Here is a 14,800-nt window from a genome sequence, read left to right as displayed (position 1 = left end):
ATTATCATAATTTACTTGAGATCTTACGACTAAAAGAAGGTGGCGTGCGATAATATCTTCCCATTCATAAAATAAACACTTCTTTACCATCTTCATCACAAACAGAAGCTTAGATACAAGTGTATAATCTCTATTTAAAGTTCAAAAATGACATGAATACAAGACAAACATGAACTTTATTTTATATCGTGTTTGAAATAAAATATTAAATAAAAACTGTAATATATTCATACACAAATGACATACATTTTACACCAAATAAACTTAAACGAAAATGAATAATCACACCAAATATATTTAATGTATGTTGTTACTTGTTTTAACTTCATATTCGAAATATCAATCACTCAACAATTATAAAATATTCCATATTTTGTTTTGAACAGTTAACACCTTATATTGATAGATTAGGTTCAAAGCAAATGTATTCCTTTGTTATAAATCCTTCAAAACATCTTTATAAGCACAAAAAAGCTTTAAAAATAATGCAAATTCCATTATTTTAGAAAGAAAATTTGGTTATGAAACATCATTAAGTTACTGAAAAACCTATATTAAATTGGTGGTATATGGAAGATAATAAAATATATCGGTAACGAAGGTAGGAAAACTGCACTTAATTTTCACTGTTTATTTCCTGTTTTGATTAAGTGGAAATACAAATAAACCACTGAAACATGTGCTGTAAAAAACCTGAAAAAATAGTTTAGGTACTTAATAAACATTGACAAAACTTTACAAAGAAAATGTAGCTATGATTTATAATTGAAACAAGGCAAGTAAGTTATGACTAATCTATATGAAATTTAATATTAAAATGTTGTTTATCCCATAGTATGCTTTAATTTTCTAGTAAGTTACTTCAATCTATGTTAAATTGTTTATAAGATCTCACATAACCAAATATGACTTCTGAAAAGTATATTTAACATTCTAAACAGTTTACAACACGTGATACACAGCTCGTTCCATACTTAAAATTGCGTTTCCAGCAACTGACTTTTTGTATCTATAACTGTTTCGTTTTTTTGTCCCAATTTCACCGTACTCAAATAATAGAAATGTCTTATGTCTTGCACAGGTTTGGATATTTATTTGTTTTGTTTTTTATACAGAATATTCAAGATTAGTCATAACATAATTTACATGGGCCTATAAGACTACACAAAGCTAAACGATCCTTTATTCTGTTTAGTTGAAAGAAAATTACATTAATAGTACTTGTATTTTATGAAACACATTTCATAAAGTTTAACACATAATATTTTATCGTTAGTGTATTTTAATGTACAGACGCTTCAAAAATTTCATTTAAAATACAATAAGCTATACCGTGTTTATTTAACCTATTATAGAATGGAAAATGAACACTCAATACTTAACAGTCAATAGTAGTAATATCGAGTATCATAATAACATATATATGCGTACAGATATTTATATGTGTTATATATATATATATATATTTGACATTATGATTCAATTTATATCACTCAAACGCAAAAACCATTTACAGAATAACTTAATGTATACTTAGGAACATATCATATTTTACTGAATCAAAACATTTTAAACGATCATTATTATATTTACTACCATCAAGTAAGATTAGATGAAACCCATTATTAGTTAACTACTCACTAATATAACACAGATACAAGACTAGTTTAAGCACAACATACTTAATTTTCATTTCTATTTTAGAAACAAGCCATCGAAGCAATTTATGTGAAGACATTTTGGATAACGTTGATGCAAATATACAGCGCTACAGATACATATTAAAACCACAGGAAAATTAGTTTTCGTAACATTCTGTTTCTCAAAGAGCAATAAATACTGATACCAAACTCTTGATTTACGAAAACACTAAGCATAAATAGACACTCAAAAATTGTTGAATTCAACATTAGAAAATTAATATGATACATCACGAAGGTAGAATAAACTGTCTTAATCCATTGTGTTCAAAGTACACAAAGTCTAGAATAGCATTACTTTTTGAGCACAGCATAAGCTGAGTGATCAAGAGCCCCAAGTCTTGTAGCATGAAAAGTGTGACTAGAAACTTAACAGAGCCTATAGATAGCCTCCCATATAAAGTGCTTGTACATACATAAAATAGTTTATTAGTTCTTACCAACGTCTACGTTTAAAAGCCTCAAGCGGTTGCTTCAATAAGAAGCGAACATCAAGACTGCAGTTGATGTTCCGATAAACCATTTTTACCGTTCCTAAAATCAGAGATGTGCATTTTCAGCAAGCATCTATTATTTCATATAAATACTTAGGTACAAATAATCATACACATAGTGCTGTAGTGTAACATATATGATCCAAATTAATCGGCATTCTTAATAAACAGTGAAGCAGAAGAAAAGAAAAAAATCGTCACTAAGAACAACAACAACAATGAAGAAAACATGTTTCTGTAACACAATATTTTACCATAAGATAGTCACATTTATAAGATATATTCCTTGCCTACTAATAATACTGTTGAAGTAAGCATAACTTCTAGTAGTTTAAATATTCACCTACATCAGGTTCTCAGAAAAATTCAACTGACAAAGGTAATCAAATCTCGGTCATAATAGTTTCTCTATAAATTCATGTTATTTTTTAATATTTTACTTTAAGATACTATAATGCAATATATACTAATAACAGAAATGCAGTTTCTAAATGGAGTTAGAGAGTCCATAACTTTCAAAAAAATCCATAAACCCTAAGCAAACTTCTTGTTAATCAGAAACACTCATTCCGGTGTACAGAACTCACTAGTTTCCCTTATTAAGTAGAATACAGTCCACGGTTTCTTGAACACTTCTCATTTATAGAAGTATAAGAAAACGTTCAAAGAGTTTTAACAACCTATCTTGAACACTTCTCATTTATAGAAGTATAAGAAAACGTTCAACGAGTTTTAACAACCTAACACTCTTGTTACATAAAACACGTCCACTTATGCCATAACTATACATAAAATTACAATGTTTGAAAGAATATATGATATTGATATTTAACACGTTAAAGTAAAAAATAACTAGAGAATCAGGTTTAATGTATCTCCAGTTACAATAGATTTACGACTTATTGAGCCCACAATACTGTTTCGAATCACTTTCTTTATTCATACAATAATTTTGTGTCATTTTCTCCTCTGTCATCAATTTAATATACATACATGTATATATATAATAAGCAGATGCTAAGCTTTCTGCTTAATTATTCACAGAAAGTGTTTATAAATTCTTCTCGCTATAGCCTGAGAAATAAGTGTTTTCGTTTTCTAGCAATTTCATCTTGATGAAACTGCCACCATCTCGTATTCTATGGTAAGAGTTTAAGCTTTGAATATTGAATTATGAATGTATTAAGCAATAATAATTGTTTCTAATGAGAACCTGAAATATATTTTAAGAGTAAACAGAAAATGGTGATTAGCAGCTTAAAGCATGTAAAACTATAAATATTGTTTCTCAGTAAATCAGCTATCCATTAGCATTAGATGCTCACTTGTCCTTATATTTTCACACTTGTGTTACAAGATCATTTTCTTTAGATTGTTTTTCGAATCCATTTGTAACTGTATTTCCTTTTTCTTTCATCATGATATTGTTGGACCGTGAAGTTAAGGTGGTGGCTGTTGATGGTTCTGTTTCTTGATTGGTCTTACCTTCGTCAGATTTGTTTCGAGCCTGATGTTTGCTTTTGCTGGATCCTCCACGGGTATTCTTAGGAAACACACTGTTTTCTACATGGAGCTGAGCATTTACATCTCTACCAGCAGCACAGGTAAAAGCCTTAGTGAAACTCTTCTTAAAATTGTCACTAAGGAAGGCGTATAAAACCGGATTCATAGCAGAGTTAGCATACGATAAACAGCCTACTAGTAGATTGATTACAACCCCTATGTTTGTCTGGTTTTGCATTGGTGGAAGAAGGGAGATATAAACCTGGTTAATCCAATATGGTAGCCAACAGATAACATAAACGGTAATCACTGTTAAAACAAGATAGGTTACCTTGCGGTGGGTTCGCTTCTTCTCTTTAGATTTCTTTTTAGGTCCTACCCTTCTCAATTTACAAATAACCAGGAAGTAGAACCACAATATCAGAACTAGTGGAATGGCAAATCCTAGAGTAAAAGAATAGAGGGTGAAGGCCATTTGTCCGTTCATAAAGTTGCTCTCGGGCCAGAAGATATTGCATGTTCCAGTGTCACCATTATGAAGCACACTAGCATACATGTAGATAGGAACCATGAGTAGAGCCGATACAGTCCATGCTGTGAGACAGATGAACTTGGCAATGAAACTGGTTCTGTAGCGAGGTGAAGATATAGGGTGACAAACGGCCACATAGCGGTCAGCACTCATCACGGTCAGTAGTAGGCTGCTGGTGAACTGGTTGATGGAAGTCGTGGTCATGTACATTTTACACATAATATGCCCAAAAGGCCAATATCTAACGGTCATTGTGGTGATGAGAAAAGGGAGACCAATCAAAAACATTTCGTCTGCAAGTGCTAAATTCAAAATGTACATATTTGTCACTGTCTGCATTTTAGAAAATCTTAAAACCACATAGATTACGAGAGTGTTTCCGCAAAGACCAATCAAGCAAACGATACCATACAAAATTTTAACAATCTCAAAAGTCACTTCTGGAGGTCCAAACTCCATCATGTCATATGTGGTATTTGTGTTATTAGTAAAGGTGATGTTATCGTCATCAATCGTCATATTGACTTCAAATAAATCCGAATAAGCCATTTTTCGACGTAGCAATGTCTTACTTTATGTTGTAACGGGGATTTTACAGTGATTCTACCCACACCACAATACGGTTGACAACAGAATTTCTCGACGCTCAGCCTTATTTAATACTTTCTCTATGACTTTTACTATCTTGTCTTATTAAATTTGGTATTCTTCAAACCTAAGCTTTTCTTTATAATAATTGCCGTTCATGTATATTCTCCTACGATGAGAAAAGTCTTATCGAGGCCACCATGTTGCTGTAAGATACTAAGTTTATCTTCTAAACTTTCTAGAGGCCACTAGAGCATTGCTAAGGATCGTTTACTCAATGATCAGACTCTATGATAATATGGAAGTCTAGTCCCCAGTGTAAGTTTTAATGGAAAGATCTTTTAGGACAATGTGAACTTTCTGCATCTTAAGTTATTTTTTCTTTCTTAAAGAACAATATTACGTTTGATACACTTCGTTTTGTGCTTAAAATCCTCAGAAGTACGGCTAACGGTATTCATTAGCCTATAAATTAAGAATCACATTATGTACAAAGAAAGATATAATATACATTTAGTTATATATAATTATGAGCTCTAAGCCGCGAAGATTATGATAAAGTTCCAAGCATAAAAGTCACAAATATAACAATATATGTTCTGTTTCTATTTCTAAACAGCTCTAAACCATCCTTTAACATAAAATCTTATACGTATTTGTATATATGTTCTGTTTCAGTCTTTGCTCTCTTCACGACTTTGTCTGAGAAAAACTTCTTAGACTTCAAGCAAATACATGATGGCACCTACAAAAGATAAAAGTCACTTTTACCATCACGAACATATATTACGAGTAATACACTCATTAACACTATCAAAAATACTTCTTTTTGTAGTCACTCACTAGATATCAGCAATCCGAGTTGATTTTGTTTTTATTATTTTACTTTGTAATGCACTGTTTCTACCTATTCTATTTTACAAAACATATAACTTGGAAATGAAAGTGAAGACATACGTGCTGTTATTAAAGATATATTGAATCCGTGGCTCATTTTTATAAGCTCTACACTTTAGAAAAAACAGGGTAAGTATATGAACATTTAGCCTGCTTGAAACTAAACACTGATCCACACGATAGACACATTGACTATATCATCAGTGAGCTTATTTTTACAGAAGTTTCTGCGAAATCTATTCTTCGTACAATCATTATGATGATTCTTACATTTTCGTACCGTAAATGTTTAAAGAAGAGACAGAATATCCGTTATGTAAAGAAGTATTTCGTAGAAATAAACTTTATTTAAGAAATGTCCAACACCAATTATGTTTATGAAGTACTATCTATAATAATAATAATAAAAGGGCGTGTCTGTTGGTCTGTGTGTATGTGTGTGTGTGACTGCCAGAGCTGCAATAAGAAAGAACCTAGAAACCTGAAATTTTGCACCCATACTAAGTGGATTCTGAAGGTGTGCACGTAGGTATTAATTATCTTATCCACGTGTGTGCGCACTTGCGCATCTTTTAAATGATACAAGCTAGCGACAAACCACACAGAAAAAGTGGTTCCTTATATTACAAATATAAATCATAGATAGACACGCATCTGTGTGTCTGTGTATGTGTGACTGCTATAGCATAGTGGTTCCTCATATAACAACTTCTAATATATAGAAAAGCGAGTACGTTTTGGTAACAATGCGTTCCAACAATGGCTTTTATGTCATGTTGTTTAGTAACAAAAGTATATAGGTTATATATTTATGCTAAAATGGGTTCAGTAATGTACTATCAGGAATGTACTTGTAAGCATACTAAATTATACAATATGAGAATTGTAGAACTTACATTTGCCATAAAATAACGAAGAAGCGTTATTCATAAGGTGCCAAGAGACAGACGAGTCAAAGGAAGGAAAGAAAGGCCTCAAAAAGTACTAAATACTTAACAAAATGTATTTTTTGTACACTAAACTTCCTTCTTTTTCTAGAAATTGGATTTGTAATTACATCTTGCAATCCTCCTTGCTATTTAAATGACATAGACAATTCAAATGTAGCTACTTACAATAATATGCAGCTTAATCTAGTGTTATTTGTAACGTGACGAGTAGTTTTTGATTGATTTTCAACAAAGTCACATTAGGCTATCTGCTGCGTCCACCACGGGGAAACGAACCCCGAATTTTAGTGTCAGTAGAATTACCGCTGTCCCACCGGGAGACGTGAGGAGTATTTTCATCTAAATTAGAATAGTTACACCAGGAAAGAGAAACTGCTTTTAAGCTTATAAAATTAAACTAAATAAAAGTGTAAAATATATATTTGATCAAACGTCTCGAAGTTTGGTTCCAGTGATGAGAAAACTTGAGCTACACAGTTTAGAAATGATTAAAGTGTTTAAAGTATATGCTTCATAAGTTCGCCATCATAACATCATTTCAGAAAATGTTTAATGAAGGATAAAGATAAGATAAGATAAATGTAGTGTTTGTAAATATAGCATTACCAACATGCTGGCAAGTATACTAAACTGTGCATTACTGCTACTCATTACTTCTTCGCATGCAGTTTCGACAAAGATTAAATAAGAGATGTTATCATTATATGAATATAAATGTGTTTTTCATACCTTCTCATTCTCTTACAAACATCCAGTTGCTCAATGCTAAGAACTTTTGTCTCTGAAAAATTATGGTAAGTTAAAAGCTAAAATGATGAGAAGTACGGTGCTTGATAACTGTATGTTGTATATTACTCTTAGTGTTACCTTTACGACGACGCTTTTATATTGTGTACTAGTTTTCCATTTATTAAGTTAAATACTGTTATTTATATATGTGTTTATATATATATATATATATATAATGTTCCGAGTATCTGAGAACTTAGTTTATTAAAGCTACCTAAAACCAATATTAACTGTATAGTTGGAGTTCGACACTTTTCGCTGCTCATATGAATGAGACTACAAGATTCTCTCCAATTGTGTCCATTATTAAATAGCATGAATGTCAGAACAATTTCATAAAGATTGTATAGAAAATATCGCTGAAATAGGATGATAAAGTCTTCATATTAAATTTTTATGAATTAATAAATATAGCGAATATTGTGTAGTATTTCTGATATAATTAGCAGGAAATGTGAGAAAAATTTAGATCTATATAATTGGAGTTCCCGTAATATGAGAAAACATCATTTGATTCGCTTACGTTAATTTCAAATCCTTGTTTTGCTATGTTTTCGTAATTTTATCTATCGAACCATTCTGGCTCTTGAGTCACGTGTTGGTTGCTAACACGTTCTACTATCTCTGATTACAAACACTAATAATGATTTTATGTTTTGTTACTTATCATTTAAGGAACTTTAAGCATTGATCTGTGAACAAATGTAAAAGATATTTTACATTATTTGAACGAACAAATCTCAGATTGAATAATATTTCATGTTAAAAATTAAATCCAGTGGACGTTCTTTTTTACAAAGTATATTGAAACTGCTAAACTCACGTGAGAGTGAAATTGATTTTTGCGCACAAAAATTATATATATCTCTTAGAATAACGAAAAAATAGAATCATTGGAAGAGATTCATGCCAATAAATAACGCACGAGCGTTTACGTTGGTTTGTCTTCTGGCATCATAAAACATGATTAAACAACGCAGAGATTAATTACGTGAAATGAACTGTTAATTTAGATTTTATAACAGATATAAGAAAGCATTCCTATTCAAATTATTTGATGTACACTTACGTTTTATATGAGTCATAGTATAGGTTTAATATCACATTACCCAGACCTAATAAGCATTTCTGGTAGCTCTAAGCTAGTTAACATAATTTTGTTAATAATAAAATTAGCTGTTACTTTTGATAAAAAAATTGACAAACTTAAGGATTTCAATACAAATATAAGTCTAAGGATTTACAACGTTAAAATCAGGGGTTAAAATCCCCTCGGTGGACACAGCAAATAATCCGACACACAAATAAAGATTTTCCCGCTTATTTATTCATTACTGAATTTCAAAAATGGTTGCACCTTAAGAAGAATGTGAAAAAAATAATAAAACTTATCTGCTGTATACATTGTTTTAGCCATAATATACTTCAATGCTATTTCAAGGATTAAATACGTCTAGAAAAATTCCGTATAAATTATTTATGTCAGATATTTATGATGAAGAGATATGTATTTCCCTTTCTGAAATATTAACCATACGTATGTAGTAAAATCTAATATATATATTTTATATATATATATCATATATATATATATATAAATATCTATATATATAAGACAAAAAATGATTTGTTTTATCATTTACAAACTTGAAACAGCTTAGTAATGGAATATCTTGCAACGGAAAAGAGTTTGTGTTTTAAGCCCAAAGCGACTTAGCTACCATATACATATCAAATGTCAAATGTGTGTCTTGTGTCCTTAATAATTCTTTCGTTTTATTATTTGTATGCAAGCTTATTAGAATCATGTATTTGCAAAAATTTTACACTAGTTATTTCTGATGGTTAGTCTAGATCGACGAAATGTATTATGGGTTGATCAAACAAATATTAAACTTCATTTCATTTTAACTAGTTTCTGTGAAGAAACGTAACGAACCAAAAATTTAATGTAAGCAAAACAGTAAAACATCGAGGTGTATTAATAATGGTTTGCAGATATTTTTCTGCTGTCAAAGCGGAAGTGACCCCCAGTGGCACAGCGGTATGTCTGCGGACTTACATCGCTAGAAACCGGATTTCGATACCAGTGGTGGGAAGAGCACAGATAGCCCTTTGGGTAGCTTTGTGCATAACTTCAAAACAAACAGACAAACAAAACGGAAGTTATTATTCGAACTGACGGCAAAATAAAGAATGAATATTATCACAACATCTTAGCTCCTCCTGTTCCAATGACTAAACGTTTATTAATTGGCCCTCGTTTTGATTTACAGTAAAAAAAAAGTGAGCAAAAACAAACTTCCCTAGTGAATAATAGGTATTAGGAGACGAACGTTCAATTGAAAGTTTATTGTATCAGTTGAAAGGTGATTAAGAAAAGCAGAAGCCAATTAGCCTATACCCAGTTTGGAAAATTATACACCAACTTGCATGGCCTGGTGGTGCCTTCCAGCATTAGACTTGCAATCTGCGGGTCTCGAGATCGAATTCTTTTACCGAATATGTACGCTCTTTCAGCTGTTGTGGCGTTATAATGTGACGGTCAATCTCACTATTCGTTGGTAAAGAGTAACCGAAGAATTGGCGATGGGTGGTGATGACTGGCTGTTTTCCACCTATCACTTAAAATTGGAATGACTATCCTCCAAGTAGCTTTGAGCGAAATTATACAAAACAAACTAAAACAATGTACACTAACAATATACTGGTTAGTATTCCCAAAAAACTGCTAGAGTCCGTACCTGTTCAATGTTGTTACAAAGTTTGTTTTGTTTTTTGTCGTCAAGCAAAGATCTACACAATTGGCTATATGTACTCTACTGATATAGGATATAAAAAACACGATTTTTAGCGTTTTCAGTCCTACTTACCACTAGGCATTACAGGACCTGCTTATATTTAAGGTCAGAAGAGAACCTAGTGAATATGGTTGTTTTGAATTTCGCGCAAAGCTACACGAGGGCTATCTGCGCTAGTCGTTCCTAATTTAGCAGTGTAAGACGAAAGGGAAGACAGCTAGTCATCACCATCCACCGCCAACTCTTGGGCTACTCTTTTACCAACGAATAGTGGGATTGACCGTCACATTATAATGCCCTCACGGCTGAAAGGGCGAGCATGTTTGGTGTGACGGGGATTCCAACCTACGAGTCGAGCGCTCTAACCACCTGGCCATGTCGGGCCCAATGTAACGATAAATTATTTCCGAAAACTTCATGTTGGAGGCTTTTAACGAACATTAGTTGTATGCAAGGAATATACCTACTTGTACATGATACTTAGAACATTTATTTTATTTTTTAAAATGGTTTTGCTCCCATAAACCAATAAACCTTCTAAGAATACATTATTCACGTGTGTCACTTTCAATGCACAAAATAATTAATTGCAAAATTATTTTAATTTCAAACATGTTCGTCACTAAATGTATAGAATATATTTTATAGGAAAAGCGGAAAGGTTGGACTAATTTACCATATGCTGAATTTCTGAATAAATAAAAGCTTAATATGCATTGTGCATTTAAAGAATGAAAGAAATATCCCTTTAATGCTGGAGAATATACGAAAGAATTTTCAAGAGTTTTTTCTATAAATATCTAGACATAGTTCATTTAATATTTTGCAAACATGTTTCAATAACATAATCATAATCAAATTATCCTCAAGTCAAATTTGGCAAAGAAAATACTAATAGAGTTCATGTATTATCAATTAAGCTATTTTTTTAGGTTACTAAGTATGTACAAAGAACAATGAATAAGGTATCAGCTATATTGAATTTATTAGAGGAACGTTCATGCTTTCTCTTAGAATTTAGCTTGCTGAACTAATTTTAATTGTATTTATACATGGGAAAACCTTGTTTAATTATATCATAAATTTTCATTTTTAAATATGTCCTTTTTTTACTGATGAGTTGATTGTATATAGTTTTATAAAAGTGTTTAGGAATACGATTTCCACTTCATGACAACGTTATTTAATGTACGCTTTATACACATTCATATATAATAAAAAATAAAACATTACCATTAATTAGATTATTGCCTTTGAGTAGCTGTCTTATTTTAACCCCAGCTATTCGCATGCTTTAATGCAGTATAGGTAGGTGAGTATAATTAGATTCCTTTTCAAAGTTCTTCACCCCTACGTTATGTTTTTTTTCCTTAGTACAATCACTTCAAGTCGTCGCCAGTATTCCTGAAACAAGTAGTGGTATTTAAGTTATTATTCTCAACCATCTATAAGATTATGTATTCAATGTATAAATGCTTATTAATCTTGTATATTAGTCTTCATACACCAATTATGATAAATAAACTTGCAGGTCATTCTTTTTAGCAAGTTTTATCTATATATTTTTATCATATAATTCAAATGTAAACTTTTCACTAATTCAATAAGTTTTTAAGTTCAAATTTTCTTGGTAAAAAAATATTTTTCCATCATATCATGAAAAAATATATGATATCAAACCTGTTTTTATGGTTGTAAATTATTCAAAAAATAAAACAATATCTCTAGTAAACCAAAATTGACACCAATTAATGCTATAACAACAAACAATTAATACATTATATCTGTAAAATAACAGGTTTTAGATAATTCTAAAATAATTGTATAGAAATAAATAAATAGCTTCCAGTAAATATTCAAAGTACCTTTAATATCCTTGATAATAAACGGTATAGGTTGAATGTTTCTACTCATTCTGTTGATTTTCAAAATTCCGATTTTGCTTGATATTTTTAATCGAACTAACAATATAATATCGTTAAAAATAAGAATATTAAACCTATGTTATCTGACACATTTAAATACCACTGACAACAACAAAAGCCAAACAGAAACCAGGAAATTTGTTGTACAAATTAAAACATGTAAAGTCTACAAGTAAATATTTGTATTAAATAACGCTTAATGACAAGCAAAATTATCGACAAATGTTTACTCGGTCATGTTTCAAGATAATCATTGTGGTAAAAGCTTCTAAATTTAGACATACATCTAACAAAAACTTTAAAAAGTGTGGAACACAAGCTGTAAAAAATGAATTTAGAGTAACAATACTCGCTATTCATGTCCCTTTCTTATAAAAACTTGCTTCACATATTGAAGTTTTGGGTGTGATATAAGAGTAACGGTCAAATCCTTCTATTCGATCGAAGAAGAGTAGTTCAAAAGTTGACGGTGGGTATTGTTGACTAAGTGCCTTTCCTCTAGTCTGTTAATTGAAATTTAGGGACGGCTATAATCACATATCTTTTTGTGAAGGTTTGCGCGAAAAATCTAGAAAATAACATAATTTTTATAACCTTAATAAATCGCACTATAAGATTTTGTTGAAGTGGTAGTGTATTGAAGTCGCAGACTTCAAGGACTTTTGTACGAAAATGATAGAAACTATATAAAAACAATTATTTCTACTTGATAATGATACTAATTTGCTAAATATAGAGTATATAATGTTTAAACGTATAATTTTCATTCTAGCATTTATCGTACAGTGCTATGGTGATAATTTTAACTTATTTGAAAAACTATAATGAGTTGAAAAGAGCAAATCAAGAAGCCAAAAGTAAAGAAAGGAATTAGAGGTTTCGATACCAACACAGTACATTATTTGTGTACATTTCACCTTGTTTCGCGAAATAAACGTATCATTTAATTTTTATTAGAAATGCTTAACAACCTCTCATATTTCGCTTCCCCTCTGTAAAGGGTATAAAACAATGTAAAATATAAGTTGGGTCCAAAATGTACTCAGGTTCACAATAAACGTTTTTATTTTATATATATCTTGGTAGGATTTGTTCATACTTTTTAAATTAATCTATGCATTTTCAACGGATACTGTGAATACTTTGAAAACTAGAGGAACACACAGTAGAGCGCATACCTCCTCACGCATGGTTGATCATATTCAGCTCTAAAAAAATATGAAAATGAGTCTGTATGTCCGTCGTTATTTTTGGCAGAGCAATGAGAAATAATATTCTACATATGTCCACTACGTTTCATCAAAATCCCATCGTATTTAACTGAGTTATAGAGCAATAAGGGTGAAAAATCTGTCCCCATGTTAACAGATAGATATTTTTTTTATTTTCGTGACCTTGTTGTGATCTTGACCTTTGACCTTGAACTTCCAAAAATTAATAACTTCTAAGTTGGGTCAAAGTCAAAACGTATACCAACTTTTCGTCCAAATCCATTTAGCCGTTTTTGTGAAATACTGCTGACAAACACACAAACAAACATACACACAGAGGTGAAAACGTAGCCTCCGACCACCATATTAATGGGGTTTTTAATCACCTTTTCCATTACCAATAACGTAACCTAAAATAATCTAGGTATTTGAGTAATGTTAGAGCTAGTGCCTAAATCATTATTTCACATCATATATGTGTGGGTACGGCCAATCAAAGAAAACATTAGGCCTCTACGTCACAGATTCTCCTTTCAATTTTTACCTTTGATGAAATTGGAATGTAATCTCGCTTATTGTTTGCATAACCTATGATTACGGTAGCATTTAAGGTGTAGAAGTAAAGCAGAAACCCTGTGAGCAAGAAACACAGTTTACCTTATGACATATTTTATCTGTATTCGTGACACGAGCAAGAAACTTACTCTCTTCATATGTCTACTGTAAAACGTAAACGCACTAACCCCCAAAAGTGTTTCGAGTTGGGAGTCGGCTTTATGAGAACAACATCCCTCTGTTATACGCATATCGATTTTGAGAACGTAATATTACACAAGCCACTGTGGTTTTTTATCATTGCTATCAGAACAGTCGTTTACAAAAACCAGCTCCTCCAGAATCAACCCTATGACAAGCGTAGCGTCAAGACAGATAATCATTTTGAGTGAGTCAAAACATTCTGCGTGGGGTGAAAGTCAATACAATCGTAAAGCTTGGCACATATTGTCCATAAATACAATATCATACCTTGCACAATAATTTAGATTTTTCTTTTCCTAGACCCAGAAAACTTAAGTAGTTTTCACGACAGCAGCTTAAAAATAAGATGAAGTTTCTATTGTCCTTTGTGTTTCCGTAAAATAAAATAGAAAATTCTAGATTGAAATCACAGTAGAGTTATTTTAGTAAACTTTATAGGTGGATGTATTATCATTTAGATTAAGTGTTTAATATTCACATTGATAGAAGCTGTTTAGGCAATTAATTTAGTAACAGATATATAATTGACAAATTTAAGCGGCTCGGCATGGCCAGGTGGTTAAGGCACTCGACTCGCAATCTGAGGGTCGCGGGTTCGAATCCCCGTCACACCAAACATGCTCGCCCTTTCAGCCGTGTGGGCGTTATAAT

General features: G+C 31.5%; 1 protein-coding gene across 3 annotated transcripts in view; it reads right to left on the bottom strand.

The window, feature by feature from the left end:
- Positions 1–1,498: 1,498 nt before the first annotated feature.
- LOC106457042 (somatostatin receptor type 5-like) overlaps positions 1,499–14,800 on the bottom strand; it is a 165,380-nt gene continuing 152,078 nt past the window's right edge. For all 3 annotated transcript variants that reach the window (XM_022382853.1, XM_022382852.1, XM_022382854.1), the window contains 2 exons: positions 11,488–11,658; positions 1,499–5,562 (listed from right to left, as the gene is read on the bottom strand). In XM_022382853.1, the coding sequence (XP_022238561.1) occupies positions 3,534–4,778 (1,245 nt within the window). In that variant the 5' untranslated portion in view covers positions 4,779–5,562; positions 11,488–11,658 and the 3' untranslated portion in view covers positions 1,499–3,533. The remainder of the gene's footprint in view (positions 5,563–11,487; positions 11,659–14,800) is intronic.

Source organism: Limulus polyphemus, unplaced genomic scaffold, assembly GCF_000517525.1.
Source record: "Limulus polyphemus unplaced genomic scaffold, Limulus_polyphemus-2.1.2 Scaffold285, whole genome shotgun sequence".
NCBI classification, from domain to species: Eukaryota; Metazoa; Arthropoda; class Merostomata; order Xiphosura; family Limulidae; genus Limulus; species Limulus polyphemus.
The sequence above is the reverse complement of the archived record's forward strand: the minus strand, read 5'-3'. Positions and strand labels throughout refer to the sequence as shown.